This window comes from Centroberyx affinis, unplaced genomic scaffold (assembly GCF_046629955.1).
Source record: "Centroberyx affinis isolate AG114_WGS23_722 - 3 ecotype Tasmania unplaced genomic scaffold, CSIRO-AGI_Caff_v1 ptg003583l_1, whole genome shotgun sequence".
Lineage (NCBI taxonomy): Eukaryota > Metazoa > Chordata > Actinopteri > Beryciformes > Berycidae > Centroberyx > Centroberyx affinis.
In genome coordinates, this window is record NW_027281509.1 from 16,042 (window position 1) to 32,441 (window position 16,400).

The 16,400-nt window shown below is 38.3% G+C and overlaps 2 protein-coding genes across 3 annotated transcripts in view; both read right to left on the minus strand.

Moving 5' to 3' along the window:
- Positions 1-500: 500 nt before the first annotated feature.
- Positions 501-10,727, minus strand: LOC139661683 (arachidonate 12-lipoxygenase, 12R-type-like). 2 transcript variants are annotated; one of them, XM_071540214.1, is made up of 15 exons: positions 10,679-10,727; positions 10,126-10,284; positions 9,654-9,858; positions 9,398-9,479; positions 8,999-9,121; positions 8,625-8,728; positions 6,562-6,728; positions 6,149-6,292; positions 5,689-5,892; positions 5,352-5,438; positions 5,094-5,263; positions 2,794-2,915; positions 1,835-1,935; positions 1,383-1,553; positions 501-1,181 (listed from the first exon to the last, which is right to left on the minus strand). In XM_071540214.1, the coding sequence occupies exons 2-15, from the start codon at positions 10,276-10,278 to the stop codon at positions 1,002-1,004; spliced, it is 2,013 nt and encodes a 670-aa protein (XP_071396315.1). In that variant the 5' UTR covers positions 10,279-10,284; positions 10,679-10,727; the 3' UTR covers positions 501-1,001. The 2 variants fall into 2 exon arrangements, with proteins under 2 accessions (XP_071396315.1, XP_071396314.1); XM_071540213.1 differs by having other exon boundaries at positions 10,126-10,302; positions 10,679-10,703.
- A 232-nt stretch (positions 10,728-10,959) lies between these two features.
- LOC139661682 (TBC domain-containing protein kinase-like protein) overlaps positions 10,960-16,400 on the minus strand; it is a 46,165-nt gene continuing 40,724 nt past the window's right edge. The window contains exon 26 of the mRNA XM_071540212.1: positions 10,960-11,873. Within this exon, the coding sequence (XP_071396313.1) occupies positions 11,763-11,873 (111 nt within the window). The 3' untranslated portion in view covers positions 10,960-11,762. The remainder of the gene's footprint in view (positions 11,874-16,400) is intronic.

The window sequence follows — 16,400 nt, forward strand, 5'->3', positions numbered from 1 at the left end:
GTCCGGCACTGCAGACAGTTGTTTGTATGCTTATCAGTACTTTCCCCAAATTATTCTGTGGCTTCTCTGACCTAATTCTCATGCTCATTGTGTGTGTCATAGATAGAAAATACTGCAACATGTTTATACAATTTCAAGCCTTGAGGAAGACCTCATGACTTGTGGGACAGTCAAAAAAAGGTGCTAAGTGTTCTGTGCACTTTCCAGTTGAATTCAAATGTATATAGTGCATCTATTTTCAGATGACACCTTTCAACTGATATCAGAAATCATGGTATATCCGTACATACAGACAATGCTCTCCACTTCAGCCACTTCAATACCGGAAAGCCATGTTGTATTTCTGACTGATGCAGCAAAATGGGAGTTTGTACTGTACAGAGAGAATATGGGGTTTAAAATGGAACCTTGTGGGAAGCCCAAAGTAATCTGATGAAGATGGTGAATTCTGTGTTGAAACTGAAAAGCAATGTAGGCAATAAATATTCAAAATGTTGCTTTAAAATTTATTTTATTCATTTTATATGTGGTTAATATACTTTTTACATTGACTGCTATTACTTTCATAAATTGCTGGAGCTTTACTCCAGAGACTTGATATCAAAATGTTAAACATGTCACATAAATTTCTTTAGCAACTTTACACTCATTTGAATGATTCTTTTTTAGCAATGTTGTCACTATGATCTTCACTATTATAATGGAAGTTCCTATATTCAGAAAAGAAGCTAAGAAAGTTTGAAAATTAAAGAGAAACATGCATCACAACAATACATCAATACATCATCTATGATCTAAGTTTTTTGTTAGCAGCCGTCACTAAAAGAGCTTTAGTGACAGCTTCCTTGAAAACTTTTCAGCCCTGTTCTTATACTTTGATTGGCTGCAAAGTAAGTGGCTTTAAAGTTGAAAGATTGAAGGACCATCTGGAGCAGAACAACCCACAGGAAAAAAGCAAGAGACCTTCCCAATGTCAGGAAGGAAGTCACACCTTGCCATACTCAAATGGCTACACTATTTTCCACCTCCGTTGGGTCCATGTATGTGTATGGGACGTCCAGACTCTCGTTTCTGTCTTTGATACTTGCACTTAAAACGTCAAGTTCTTCTTGGAAATCCTTTATCAATTTGCGGGGAATCTCCTCGCTGAAATGCTCTTCTGGGTACTGGCCAAGAGCGACCTGGTGAGATTCAACATTATGTTAAAATGGATAAATTAAAAACAAACATACAAGATTTTTTTTCCTGATTTAAAGGTTAATCCAGTCTGTATTCTATGTAATATAACATACAGTTCCAGGAAGTGAGCAGGGGTTTTTCAAAGATGTAATTCGTATTTTGGCTGCAGTGTCATATCATATGAAACTACTTAGTATACTTACGAAGTCAGAGGACTGCTTGCTGAGCAGCCACATGGTGGCCATGCCCTGAACTGTTGTGTTGACGTCGGGGAATGTCTGCAGCATGGTGCTCTCACTTGATGAGCCCTTGGTGGTTGGTGGAGCGCGTTGCAAGGAGATGGGAGTGTTGGGCATCCAACCACCGTAGTCATACTATAATGAATAAATGAGTGATGGATGAGTGATTGATACTGATTATTTGAAGCCCTGGAACCTTGAACATGCTGTTGACTTTTGGATCAAATTGTTATTAGTATTACTGACGGTCCTATAGCGATTACATGTTAGCAAAATATACATCTGAGTTAAATGCAATTTGCTTTTAACTTATGTTATTTTAAGGATGTCCCAATTCAGAGAAAACGACAATACCTATCATCCCACAGTAATAAAAACATTATAATTCATCATGCCTATAAATTACAAGGACACACCTGTCCAGTGTTGACAGCAGAGTGCTGGGCTGAGCCAGTGAAAATCACCATGGTGACAAACTTCACCAACTCAGCCACAGTGCCAAAACTCTGGGGAATTCCTGAGGAACAGAGAGAATTAATTACATGAATTAAAGGTGTTTAGATAACTCAGTAAAGAATGATAAATATATTTCATTAATGGGAATATAATATGAACTAGAAAAGCATTTCCTGAAGAAAATGCGTGTGATTGCTGTAAGCTGACGTGGTGACCATTTTGAAATTTAAATGGAGTTTCTACTGTATACAGTGGCTGAGTTATAAATATCATGGTAGCGGATGGAAGGCCATAGACACTCATGTATTTTATAACTCATAAACTAAACATGTCATCATTATGATCTTATGAACAGTTGGTCAGTATGCCATACTGAGCATTATGAAATTTAAATGGAGTTTCAACTGTATACAGTGGCTGAGTTATAAATATCATGGAAGTGGATGGAAGGCCATAGACAGCCATGTATTTTATAACTCATAAACTACACATGTCATCATTATTAGCTTATGAACAGTTGATCAGTATGCCGCAGTGAGCATTTTGAAATTTGAATGGAGTTTCTACTGTATACAGTGGCTGAGTTAATATCATGGAAGCGGATGGAAGGCCATAGACATGCATGTATTTTATAACTCATAAACTATAAATGTTATGATTATGAAAAAAAACTCTAAATCTGCAATAACTCATTAAATATGCAAATATATGCACATTTTAATAATTTGAAAAGAATTCTGCACATTTTGATATAAGAATGGTATGTGTAGCATGAACGGTTTTCAAGTTATAGGTGAGCAAAAAAACGCACAGAAAAATAATAACAATAAGAAGAAGAAGAAGAAGAAGAAGAAGAAGAAGAAGAAGTATGCAAGAGAACTAATTATATGTTAATATGTAAAACATCATTCAAGCTCACCTGGGCATGCTTGGGAGAGGAAGCCATGGACAAAGATATCCTGAATCCACCTCTGCAGTTCAGAGTCTTGCTGGACCTCATTGTTACTCTTGTAGTAATGACCAAACACTCCCTCAACAAACCTATAACAAACACCAGAACATCCTACTTAATTTGTGTTTTAAATACAACATGTTAGAGAAAATACAATCAGGTTATAGACCACTACATACTGTAGCACCGAGACAGCCTTTCATAAAATAATCTAATGACCTCCTTTTAACAGCAGGTGCTGGGGAATGCTCGATTTGACTCCTTTTAGACCTTAGTGCAACATCTGACACAGTGGACCACACAATTTTAATTGACCACCTTAAGCAGTGGGTATCTCAGATCCTTTCTTTTCAATACATCCCCCTCTGTCATAAAAGGAATTCATTATCTTCCTCAGCAGACATCACCTGTGGGGTCCCACAGGGCTCACTTCGAGGCCCCATCCTCTTTTCCCTCTACATATTCATGCAAGACTATAGCAGGTGGAGGCTGGGGAGGTGGAGGTGAAGCTTTACCAAGAAGCAGATTGGGTACAACAGTTGTGTAGCAAGAATCAGTGTAGGAGGAGGTCATTTAAAAAGACCACCTTGTTATGAGATTGGATTCTGATAGGTGTGCACAGCAATCAGTTAATAGATAACAAGCAACGCGTGACTTCCGTGTCCTGCCTGAACTAACAGGATGCTTCATAAGTACAGCTCAAACCAATCACACCTTGTAGCCTTCATAACATTACAGCTAATATTAGCATTAACATTGTAAAAAAGATTGTACATTTTATTCCGGAAGTTATAGAAGAGAAGAACGGGCAGGGAATTTGTTTGAAAGATCGACTGAGTGTTCCATACACAGTGGGGTGCCCCGGGCATCAATTACCTCAGCAGGCAGCAGGGTTTAGGGATGACATCGCTGGAATGGAATTTACCCCCTAATCCCACTTTTGCATTTCCAGGTTGCTTTCCCATCAAGTTTCATGCTCTGTTCTCGAGCAATCCCATTAAGGCAGAGGTGCAACCTCTGTGCAGGCCAGCTGAGCTGACCTAAGCCTTATGAACAGTACTTCAGATGGAAAATTACTGCTGGGGTTTCAGTTGTTTGTTTGCTTGGTTTTATGTATGAAATAAGGTTATGAACGTAACCCTCTTTCCCTGAGGAGGGAAAGGGAAAGCAACACATAGGACAAATGTCTTTGAAAAGCCCTGTATTGAAGTCTCTACTGTCAGACCAGTAAGTGCTGTGCACATCGACCTCACCTGAGACACATACTGTCCAAAGTGTGGAATTTTTTACTCCACAAAACCCTCGAATGGCATTTGATTGGCCAGCTGGAATTGTTATACTTGTACTTTTTGTCTTTGGCTGGGTTTGTGAAGAATACAAACAGCTGGTTGTATGAATGGAATGCCTGGTTTCATGCTATGTATGTGTGACATGCATGTACAGGGGCATACACGGGGCAATCCCTGATGCTTCTCAGAGTAAAATGGAAGAGAAAACTTCCAAACCAGAGCCCAGGGCTTCACAGAGTAAGCTGGGAACTTATGGTGGCTATACATTACTTTACAATGTCATTATTCCAGTGTATTAACATGTGTCTTACCCACTGCAAAAGTACTGAAAATACACAATACAATATAATTACAATATGTGCAAACATTATGCACTAAAATATGTACAAGCAAAAAGGAACTCCAGCAGCTGACAGAAAATTGTTGAATGAGGTCCCAAAATTTCCCATTTTTTTCTTAACTGAAATTATGTTGTAGTGTGTCTCATTAAGAGCAAAGGTGATAAGTAACTTAGAAAACAAATTTGACCAAGTGTTTCCATACCAATTTTGTCTCCCAAGATGTCCAGATGGCTACCCAAAATTATTCATTGCTACATCACTAAATATCTTTCTATGAAACTAAGTTCATTACTGAGTGGTACATTTCTTATTTCAGTGGTGAAAGTTTAATGTAGGCACATAACCAATCAACACGTATGTGTTGTAAGGATTTTGATGAACTACTAATATAGTGTTGTTGTACAGTTACACTACTTTCCCACAGGTTAATGCACAGGTTAATGCACCAGAAGAAGGAAAATGTAAGGTGTTACTCTTATGGCACATACACCAGATTATTGTGCAGTATACAGCTCCTGGACAGGCACACATCACAAAAAAAAGGACTTTGCACCAATACCATATAAATAAACGTAATGCAATGCGACACAGCCTAGCGTGTAAGACAGGACAATGCTGTGGAAAGTGCCTGCAGTACCTGTGGATGATGTCCCACAGCCTGAGTCCATCATCCCTGTAGTAGAAGTTTGGCACAGACTCCAGCCCACGCTCAGCGATGTCGTCTGGTATGCAGAGGGAGCTGTAGGTCAGTGAGGACAGCGATCTCTTCAGGATCGTGAACATCCCCTCTCCTCCAGAAGCTGCAAACTAGGAAACAAATCAAATGTGTGACAAATATAGTTTGAGACAAATAGTTCTTATCAAAAATGATGTTATTGTGTTGGTAATTTCCTACCTCAGTGAAAACTCCATTCTTTGATATAAGCAGAAGTCTGGCTAAGAAGTTGATCTGTAGAGTGTAGCGAGTGTGAGGAATGAGGAGCTAAGGGAAACAGGGAATTCTGTTAATAACACTACTTAGAATTACATGTTTTGCAAAGTCAGAAGTCTTGAAGCTGCTTTTTTACCATTTACCATACAAAGTGTGAAACACGTACAATAATATAGACACTAAAAACACAATGGTTCTCAACAGGGGCGACAAACAGTAAAAAGTAAAAAACAGAAAAAAGCAAAAATGAGAAAAATAAAACTATACTTAAATAAAGGGCAGTACATTCCTATCCAGTTACCTTGTAGAGGGGATGCACCATGGGCAGGTTGCGCAGCAGTGAGACTGAAAAAACCTCAGCCAGCAGGTGAGTGCGCAGCAGGTGAACATTAAGCTGGTGCTCACTGAACTCTGCACTTCGCACAAATATCTTGGCCAGCAACCAGTCATACTCAGAGTCAGTAGGAAAAAAGATCGGGTTGTCATCTGCTGGTTTCTGTTTCAACTACAGGACAAGAGAGGAGTACAGATAATTCATTCAATAAATAAAGGCATTATACACAACCCGTTCAAGTACTGGTCAACAACACTTTTCCAAGAATTTTCTGTATTTTTGATTTTTGATTATGATAAGACATTTACTGTTGGTTTGATCTGCTTAGCAGATTTTTCGTTTTTGTTTGTTTTTGTTTTAGGAGTATCAAACAAATACTCCTATGGAGTATCAAACAAAAAAATAAAATAAACAACGTTAGTCTCACCTGAATGGCAATGGGCATCAGTTTATTGTCAGGAGTCTGGTGGAGCAGGACGAGGGGAGCCATCAGGTGCTGCTTCTTATCATTGATGACGTTTGTCTTCACTCCATCCAAACGGTTGTAGTCACACAGGAATATGTTGCCTTTCTGTTTTGAAATGTTAGAATAATTATCATGCTTCACAATACTCCTTTAAGGCATTTGGTGAGGATGAGAAATGATTTGACTCGCAACACATACAATGAGGAGAATATATTTACACAGTGAAGATGCAACAGGTAAGATGCAAATTTAACATGTGAAGACATAAAACATGGTTCTAGCATCGAGACTGATTTGACATGTGTAGCGTCAGCTGGGCCAAACTGTAACTGTTGATAGATACAATTTATTTGACGAGTATAAGACAAAGATACCTGCATTTCTTCTGCTAAGCTGTGGCTACCATGGAGGAAGACCATGTCATCAGTGACGGGGAAGTTATCAGGAAGGACTGAGCAACGTTTGATCATCATGGGATTGACACCATTTAGAAACTGGTAGCCAAAAAAAGCATCGTCCCTCCAGTTTTCTTGGACATAGTCTGGAAAAAAACAGAGTTTCACCTTCCCTGAGCATAGAACTTCAGGCTATTTTTAGCCTAACTATAACCTACACTGCACGCGGAACAAGAAAAATTAGTAAAAATGGTGTTACACTGGGTTCTATTTTCGTGAATCAAAGGTCCATAGTCTGGCACAAACACAACAACTCAAATCTTCTAAAGCATGGCAGTAATTCACACTGAAGTCCTCAAATAAAAGTTTGCTGCAAATTGTGCAAAACTGAACTTAACGGTGATGCATGAGCAACTGAAAAGAGAACGTGTTGGAGGGTGAAGAGGGCTCACCATGGTCAGTTAGTAATCAGGCTTTATAGTCCTAGTCAAAAGAAACAACTGACTCAATGTCAGTTTCTCAGCAAGCTGTGTTTATCACAACTGAATTGAGTTTGGCTTCATGGCTTGAGTTGCGTTTTGAAATCTTTCATGGCTGAATTGCGTAACAGCACCACAAAACCAATGGGCTAATGTCAATTATGCACACAGAGATTGTTTATAGTCACTGTACATAAGACAAATGATAGCTTGCTGGATAAGCATTCTGTCTTAATGGATTGTCTCTGTCCCTCCCCACTAATGCACCATGCCATTTTTTTTTTTTCTTCACTTTTATTCTTAGTGCATCCCTGATGTCCACTTATATAGTGATATTTATTTTTTTGAATAATCCTGGAAATTATTATTATTATTTTTTAAATGTGATTAAGTGCAAATCATGATACTACTCGAAACCAAAATTGCACTGCGCTGCTTGATCGTTACTGACACACCCCCTAGGGGAGATGGGGCAGTAGCAGCAACTTGTTAGCCTGGGAGCTAGCTAGCATCAGTATTACTGGTTTACCTTTTGCCTTCTAGCTAACCAATAGCAACAATAAGTGGCTTGTAATTAACAGCTATGCCGTTACTGAATATGTTAGCTAATCTGGCTAGAAAAAATTCTACATGTTTTTAGATTAAATATTTTGTTATTGTGCTTAATGTTAGCCTTGTTGTTATGGCTAACGCCTCCACGCAGCTTGTAGAGAGAATGTAGGCTAAGGCCAAGGCCACATTCAAAAATGTGTTTTTGTGAAATTTGTTTTTGCCTTGCTTATTGGCAAAAAACATCAAAATATGTGATATCTGAGTTTAAAATTTGAATTCTGACATTCTGAGATTAAAAGTCAGAATTGTAAAAAAAAGTCAGAATTGTAAAAAAAAGATTTTTTACAATTCTAAAAAAAAAAAATTGTAAAAAAAGGCAGAATTGTAAGAATAATGTCAGAATCTCAGAATTATGACTTTATTCTCATATTTCTGACTTTAAACTTAAACTGAGAATAAAGTTAGAATTTTGAGTTTAAAGTCAAAATTATGAGAATGAGAATTATGAGAATAATCTCAGAACTCAGATGCTCTCAGATAGCGAAATGCTGTCAGATCCAGTCCCATTACTTAGTTTGCAGTTTTTTATTGTTGATGTCCATTTCAACGTGTTCTGCATACAAGTTGTGACTATGAGTATCTACGTATGGAAGCTTACTGTCTCTGTGTTGTAAAGACTCTATGGTAAATGAGGGGAGGGGCTTGTGTCTATTTTGATTTGTTGTTGTAATGACATCCCTGAACGTCAGAAGCCAGCATTGAACCAGAAAATACACAGACCTCCATAGACCTTCAGATTTCATTTAAAATGTCAACATCCTGTTATGTTAGCCCACAGCCTTGCTAGTGTTAAAAGTATTCCCAGATGTAACCCTCGAATTTTTCACAAGAATCTGTAATCAGAGCGCATTTTTTTAACTTAACATAATGGAATACAGTTACATTTTCTTGGATTTTGAGTAGGCTATAATGCAAGTATTCTGTTACTACCCAACCCTGATAGCACAGTACCTGATATCTTAGTCCTTTTGCAGCAGAAGACTCGGTTAATAGCATCAATATCAGTCCAATTCTTCTTGCAGTCAGACAGTCCCTTCAGTTTCAGCTCTGTCAGCCTAGGGAATGCAAACAATAAGGATCACTATTTTGATGCCACAAAAAAATAAAAATAAAAATAACAACAGGACATTTACTCATTCAACCTTATTGTGTGATTGCTGAGTCAGCAATCACAGGTATAATATTCTCGCTCTTTATCTTCTGAATACAGTTCTCAAAGTGGATGGTTATCTGGGCTATTCTTACAAATATCTTGACATCTGGTAGTATTACAGGGACGTTTGAGTTCTTAGGTAATATTTGAGAAACTGATTTGATGAATTCACCCTGTAGATGCAGTGTATAGAAACTCTGTAGTCTTGGTGAAGGAGAAGTGGACCTCACTGGGCAGATCAAGAGGACTGTCCGCTTTTATGTTGTGGGGTATCCCCTCCGCATACACATCCCAGCTATGGAAGAATAGAGAAGAGTAGATTGGTGAAGGACAAGGGACAGTTTGGGCACCAGCCATAGATCTGCAATGTCAAATTATAGTATGCAAGCAGCATAATATACTATTTGACAAATATTCATATGTAATTACAATGTCATGGCATAATTTACATAGAGTATAATAAACCATTGCATAACAGTATTATATAATGGATTATATGGAGGTTTGGGCACACATTCGCTGTGAAGAAAATAATGCTACAATATGTGTAAACTCGTGATGCTGCTCTCACCCATACTCCTCCTCTCTTAGCTTCAGCTCCTTCTCCCTGCTATACCTGCCAAGATGATGACTGTCGTCAAAGACTCGTAGAGCTGAGAACAAAAAAATAGAAAAAAAAAGGTTTAAAACTGTTGATACATGTAGGCAAGAATTTCCTCCAGCCTCATTACAACCTTATATAATGGAATCTGTCTTTCATTTATATATTCAGTGGTCAACAAAAGTGTACACAGTACAGCATAGCAAAAAAGTAAAGTTCCATAAACCTGTGCCCTCTCTGAACAGCTTAACATCGCTGTCAGTGATCCAGCGGTAGATGGGAAAGTGGTAGGTGTCTCCCTCTGGGGTCCTGACTTCCACCTTGGAGGGGAACCAGGAATCCTCTGGGAACAAGAGGAGGGGCTTTTTGTCTATCTCTATCAGCACCAGTTTGCCGAGGGAAGTAGGGCAGGACACGTAAAAGTTAGACACCTGAGTAGAGGAAAAGGAAGAATCAGAGAGAGGCTCGGAATAAATTCACACTAAGTGAAGAGATGGAGAGAAAGACATATTTAATAGCAAAGAGTTGATTTTGCCAAGAACAATGTCTTATCAGTTAGCATACCAACACTGGGATATTTGCTAGATAGCTGAATTAATGGCCTGACGTCTATACAGCAGTGTATACAGCTTAAATTCATAATATGCATAATATGCATTCTATACATTTAAACATATAGAGGAATATTCCAGACTCACTGCTCCTACGTAGAAGGTAGCAGCTCCCTTGAGGCTGGCGAGCCACGTGCGGCTGCTCTCCCCATCCGTGCCCACCAGCTTTATGAAGACATTGTTGAAAGTGGTGGCCTTAACACGCACTGCAGTGGTCACAGTCACTTTATAATTCACCATTTCACTCTGGGGAGCAGATGAATCCTTGTGAGGAGCATAGAGCATTTTAATAGCCATACTCATACAGAGTGAGTGCACTGATAAAAGTATCTGTCACTCACTGTATAAACCTCATTGCACAAGACCTTTAAGATACAGGTATAATTAAGACATTTTGGGTCATTAAATGTTGAAATGGCAATGCATTACAACGGAGGAGGACATCAGGAAAGAACAAAGCAAAAGGTATTATAGTAGGTAATATAAAGGGTGTTGCTAGAGGAATAAAGGAATAAACCGACAGATTAGATTGATGTGCAACTAAACCGAACACAAACACTTCCACATGTATTATTCCTAATAAGAATGTTTTTGTCCAAGTGCTACCAATTGAGATTATTCCCAGCAGCATCTCTCTTACCTTGGTTTGTGGGACCCAGACAAGTTCCTAAAATAACATTAATCCTCACTGCTTGCTTTTCTTTTTATACATGCAGCTTTGTGGGTGTGTCACCCATGGCAGTGGTGGGGGAAGTGCTAAACAACTTGTGAATGACAACCGCAATGATCTTATCTGCAATAATGGAATGCACAAATTCAGACAGTTACTGCACCTGCATCTGCAATAGTGATGAAAGATGGCATCGATGACGCAAGGCAGCACAGCATGTAATTAAACCACAGCTTTAATTAAATGTTTAATAAGGATGAGTATAAGATTTGCTCAGTTTATTCAATTGTAAATGACAAGTTTATTCATTTTAAATATAAATTCAGCTTGACCACATGATTTTTATGCACACATGTTTGTTTTCATCAGGCTCTACTGTGCAAGTTACAAGGTTAAACAATGACATGTAAACAACACAAATCCTAGTTATGAAATCACCAAATGCACAAACCAGTGTTGACTGTGTTCTCACTCACGCTAACACACAGTATTCTGGTGAGTAAACTGACCGTGAACAGGCCGGCTCACATGCAGAAGAAACTTTGTTTGTATTGGTCACAGGAAGCTTACATTATCAATGAGACGCTAGTACAATAGAATCTCACAAAGTTCCACAGAAAATAACTGATCCATTCATCCTCATGTTACGACAGAAAAGCATAAAACAATAATCCAATGACAACAAGCAGGTAGATTTTGTAAAGCTTTTGTGTAATAATCTAATTACGACGTCAATGCGGCAGCTTTACATCTTTATTATTACTTGTCACATCTTTGATAAACTGTCCTTTATAGTCAGTGAACTAATAAAACTGGGCGTAAAAAGAGGATTAGCACTTGGATGCAGTTTTTTATTTTATGGCCATTGCAAGACGGTGATCCGAACCATACGTCAGATCAGGTTGAATAAAAAACATAACAAAAAAACACACATCTACATAGAATGATTCAATTATTTCTTTCCACTAATATCAGAAAAAAAACAGAGGGTGTTTCCTCTATTCCCTTTTTTTCATGTGAAGTTCAGAGTTCCACCGAAAGCTGAGTCATGGGATCAGATCTGGGGCGATGGGACAGTCAGGAGTCCAGTGGGCTTCATCTTGTTGATCCCTCCATCCAGGATACAAACCCGCGGGAAGTTTACCTTGACCAGGTGGGTTGCAAACTGGGAAGAGGCAAAGTGGAAAAAAAACAGAAGGCACAGAAATAAATCTTTCCATTGTTTTGGATTGAACCTGTTTCCAAATTCAATCTCCAGATACTCATCACCCCTCAGGGCTTTCCCATGAGTTTATCATCATTTGGGAAATAACATTGTTACATAATAACTACACCCAAACTTGAGAAAGTCCTAATGACGTTCAAATATTCTCTGACACACCTTATTGATATGATTTCTCAGTACATGAAAAGTTAATACAGGGTGTTACTGTCAAATAATGGTGGCATCAATCCAATTAATAATATTAATACGCATTCTTTTACATTTGACCAGGTTTAAACTCTTCATTGGTGCACTCACTGATGATACATTCACTTGGAAAACCCATACATTCCTACTATCACTAAAGGTTGCAAAAAAAAAAAAAGAAAAAAATTGAGGCCATCAGCAGAATAGCAGATCTTGCATCCAAGCAAATTCTTACAATCTGTGTTCAAATTTATCCCTTCATGTCCCACAGCCGTGTCATGACGGATAGCACCTATAAAAGTAACACACCTTTATTTCTCTTTTCTTTTTTACCGTATTTTTCCTCCTCTGGATCGTTCACATTGCTGTGGCCACTGTTTTGAGCATGTTTTCATATGCCTTGTGTGCAAAGCCACATGTAACATCCCAGTCTAGTGTTGCACAATTTAAGTGACCTTTGATGGCAACACATTAAACGCAGTTTGACGTGCTGCAATTTGATTAGGAAACATTTCCATCTGGTTGCAACATTCCACCATATACATGAAATGAAATTGTGTCATGCAATGTATAACGGAAAACAGTTAAGACTTGACCTGAGATGCATATTCCTAACAAAATATGAATAAAATAAATTACATTTAAAAAAAAACATATTTTCCCTCCAAAAAGGATTCACTGTAATTGCTACCTTTTCTGATTCACTGCCTGGTAGTTCACCCTTATTCATAGTCTACAGATAATTCCTATCATTTTATTGTAATACAGAGCTGTCAGTTGTTTTCTAAATATAGAATGAATCTGCTGCTGATAGTGATATTCAAAGTTGTTCTACTAGATCACTGTTTTTTTCAATAGTAAACCAAAAAATGCTCCCTGGGAAAACTTTAATGGAAAATGGAAAATATTATTTGAATAATGCATAACAATAAAATACCTTAACAATGCATAACAATAAAAACAATAATAAGAAAATTAAAACACCATGTGTAGGGATAAATTACAACACAAAACACAATGATTATTTGGATATTAAGACCTCATGTGAAACATAGGGCTAAAAAGGTGTTGCTATGTTTATGTTAGCTAACATTACTTTTGAAGAGTTGGACAGGTCTTGTGTCAGGCTGCTCCAAAGACGAGGACCGTGACCCCACGACTCTTAGTCCCGATCACTGGAACAACTAAAGGCCAGGTCTAGAGCATGGGGGGGTCTGCTAAGGGCTGAAAAGCATATCTGATAAAAACCATCAGTAATGCATCTTACCTTTGATCTTCTCAATGTTTTTACTTAGATTTGTCCACTTATTGTGTAGAACATGATGAATGTAATCGCTATTCTATTCTCTCGTGACCTCTGGGGGGATTTCTTTTATACTCTTTAAAAACAAGGGACACAGTAACTTGCAAACTATTGAAGGTCCATTTCCATCTAAGCCAGAGTATTCAGTGCTCTGTGTGCTTATAAATCTGTACAAAAAGAAAGAAAGAATCTAATCTAATAAACCATGGAATTTTCATTCTCATTTTGTTAGGCATGCAAATCTTAAGACTGACAATTTGTTGCAAGAGGTCAACAGAACAAGGGGAAATCACAGTTTCCCCATCGAAATTGATTGAGGAATCATCCGTTTCCACAGAACCATAATAACGGCCCAATGAGGAGTCAGAAAGCAGAGTTCCGCATTTGCAGGTCATACAACAATCCCTGCAATTCTTCTAAAACCCTACAGGAGTTTTTCAAAATCTCCTGCTGAGTACTTTTGTTATGCTGTCAATTTAATAGTTGGTAGACAATCCATGACATGTATTATTCTGAGAAAAGAAAGAAATTATACACACATGATAAGAACTAAAGAATCTGGCTGAAGCGGCTCTCCATGGAGCAGAAGGGTTTCCAAATCATGTCTTAACGCAACTGTGGCAAAACGTTAAACCTTTCCTCTCACACCTTTGTTGCAGCATGGTGTACGGTTAGAAGAAGAGAAGTATTAACAAATGTCATTATTAGGAGATAAACCACCGCTTGACTGAGAATAGAAAAGAACGATGTGACAAGACTCCCACTATAAGATCAAATAGGATCTATGGCACTAAGAAGTACGACACATAACATCTTGAAATATGACACGGCGAATTTCAGTACAGCTCTCAAACAAGTCTGGTCTTGACACCAAGGAGGCCCAGCACTGTCATTAACATTTAGGAAATGTGTCGGTGAGCCTCCTAGGAAAGAGAGGAAACTAATTCGGGCATTGATGATCTGGCTTTACAGCTGGTCAATGGTTTTGTTCACACATTAAGATCATTTAACATCTTAAGGGTAATCCATGCTGCATGGTGCTGCATGCCACTCATATTGCAGAAATGTTTTGGCTTCTTTCTTAGCTATCATGGCACTCTTATATGTAGCATTCAGAGAGAACTGACATCAAACAAATTGATTGATTAAAAAACAATGGTATAACAAATAATGAAAAAATATTTATGATTTAAAGGCCTAATCTGCGATCGCTGTACAGCAGCCTCATCGCCCCGATCGTCGCTCCAGCTCTCTGTATTATTTTTGTTGTTGTTGTTGGACTTTGAGGTGCGGCTTTCGCAGTAACTAACTAATCCTGACAACACAGTCAGCACACAAGTTTAGCTGCCTGCTTGATGAAGAGACTAACTATACTATGCAATACTATACTATTCAACTAGGATGCAGGTGATGTGAAGCATATAGTGCAAACATTTATTTTTCAAATATATTTTTATTAAAATTTCTAATTTGTTTATAGTGCAAACATGCAATGAGACACACACACACACACACACACACAGTGATCTGTTATCTTTTTGGTAGTGGTAAAGTATTCAGCAGCATGTTGACACTGGTGGACACGTCACAAAATCATGCTCTGTGGAGCGTGGTTTCAAAACAACTGCTTTCAACACAGCTACTCAAAGCTAAACAAGACGCTTTACCTCGAGAGAATCAGCCAACAGTGGCTGGGGTTAGGTAACGTTAGCCTCCACAAACAGCACGTACACCACAGCCAAATATTTTGCAGCATGTGGCTGATGGTAACTTTCTCTCTTGATATGTTATGCGAAGGTACTATACTGTGTAAACTACTATCTGAACATACTCAAGTCTGAGGCAGGCTAACTTAGCCACCGTTATGCTGATTGCAGTGGAGGACTTTTAGGGACTCAACACCACAGGAACCCCCTCGAAGATTAAAAATTGTGATATAGAGAGATAGACAGTGAAAATAATATTACATAGCTACCTGTCCTGACATCCTCTCATGAAGCCAAGAAGGACCTTCTGCTGTTAGACTCAACTTGGAGATGAATAGAGTGTGTGTATGTGTGTGTGTGGGAGGGTCTTCAGAGCAAACAGCGAACCAAAACAAGTGTGTTGTTGTAATTCCTTGCTCAGCCACAAGGCACCTGCTCTCAGCTGCAATCGCGGATTGGGGCTTTAAAAGACGTTTAAAAGTCGGTTAGCACAAAGAAAGCAGAGAAAGATACTGGGTACACATGAAACATCATATCTGAGCAGTGACTGGAAGATGCTCTTTGGCAATAATGTTTTTAATGAAATGTGAAAGCTTTTGGATTTTCAATTAAAAGCCACCCGATACCCAGGCTTGAATGAAGAAATTGACTTCATTTGTTTTCTGTAACACATCGACTTCTTGCAGGTTTGGTTCACCATGTTCGAATAACATTCTACCATTGTGTTAGTGCTGACTGCCATCCCCATCAACATTTTATGTTCCTTTCTACGTTCTTTACTATGTACACGTGTGATTGTGTGTGTTACTTATACTCCCTGATGAAGGCATGCAGCCGAAATACGAGTCATTTAACATTTAAAATGTTCAATAGATAATAATATTTATGCAATTTATTTATGCACTCATTCATTCATCTATATATGTATCTATGTATTTATCTATCAGTAAATCAATCAATTTTGTTAGCTTGTGTTGGTGGTCTTGCATGGAAAAATCATATTTTTTTTGTATTGTAAAATATGGATTGCAGTTTCACCGTTTCACAGAAACCCAGTAGTCAAATCTGTCCCCCCCAATGGCCAACTGCTTCCTACGCCCATGAGATAAACGCAAGTCGATGCTAACCGGTCATGCTGTATGAAGAACTACAAATGTTTTCTAAAAATGCTCATCGCATATTAATGCATGTGTGACAATACTTATTTTGCACGGCGCTTTAGCATAAAGCACTGCATAATTCTACATAGTGATTACTCTGCAAAACTTTAAA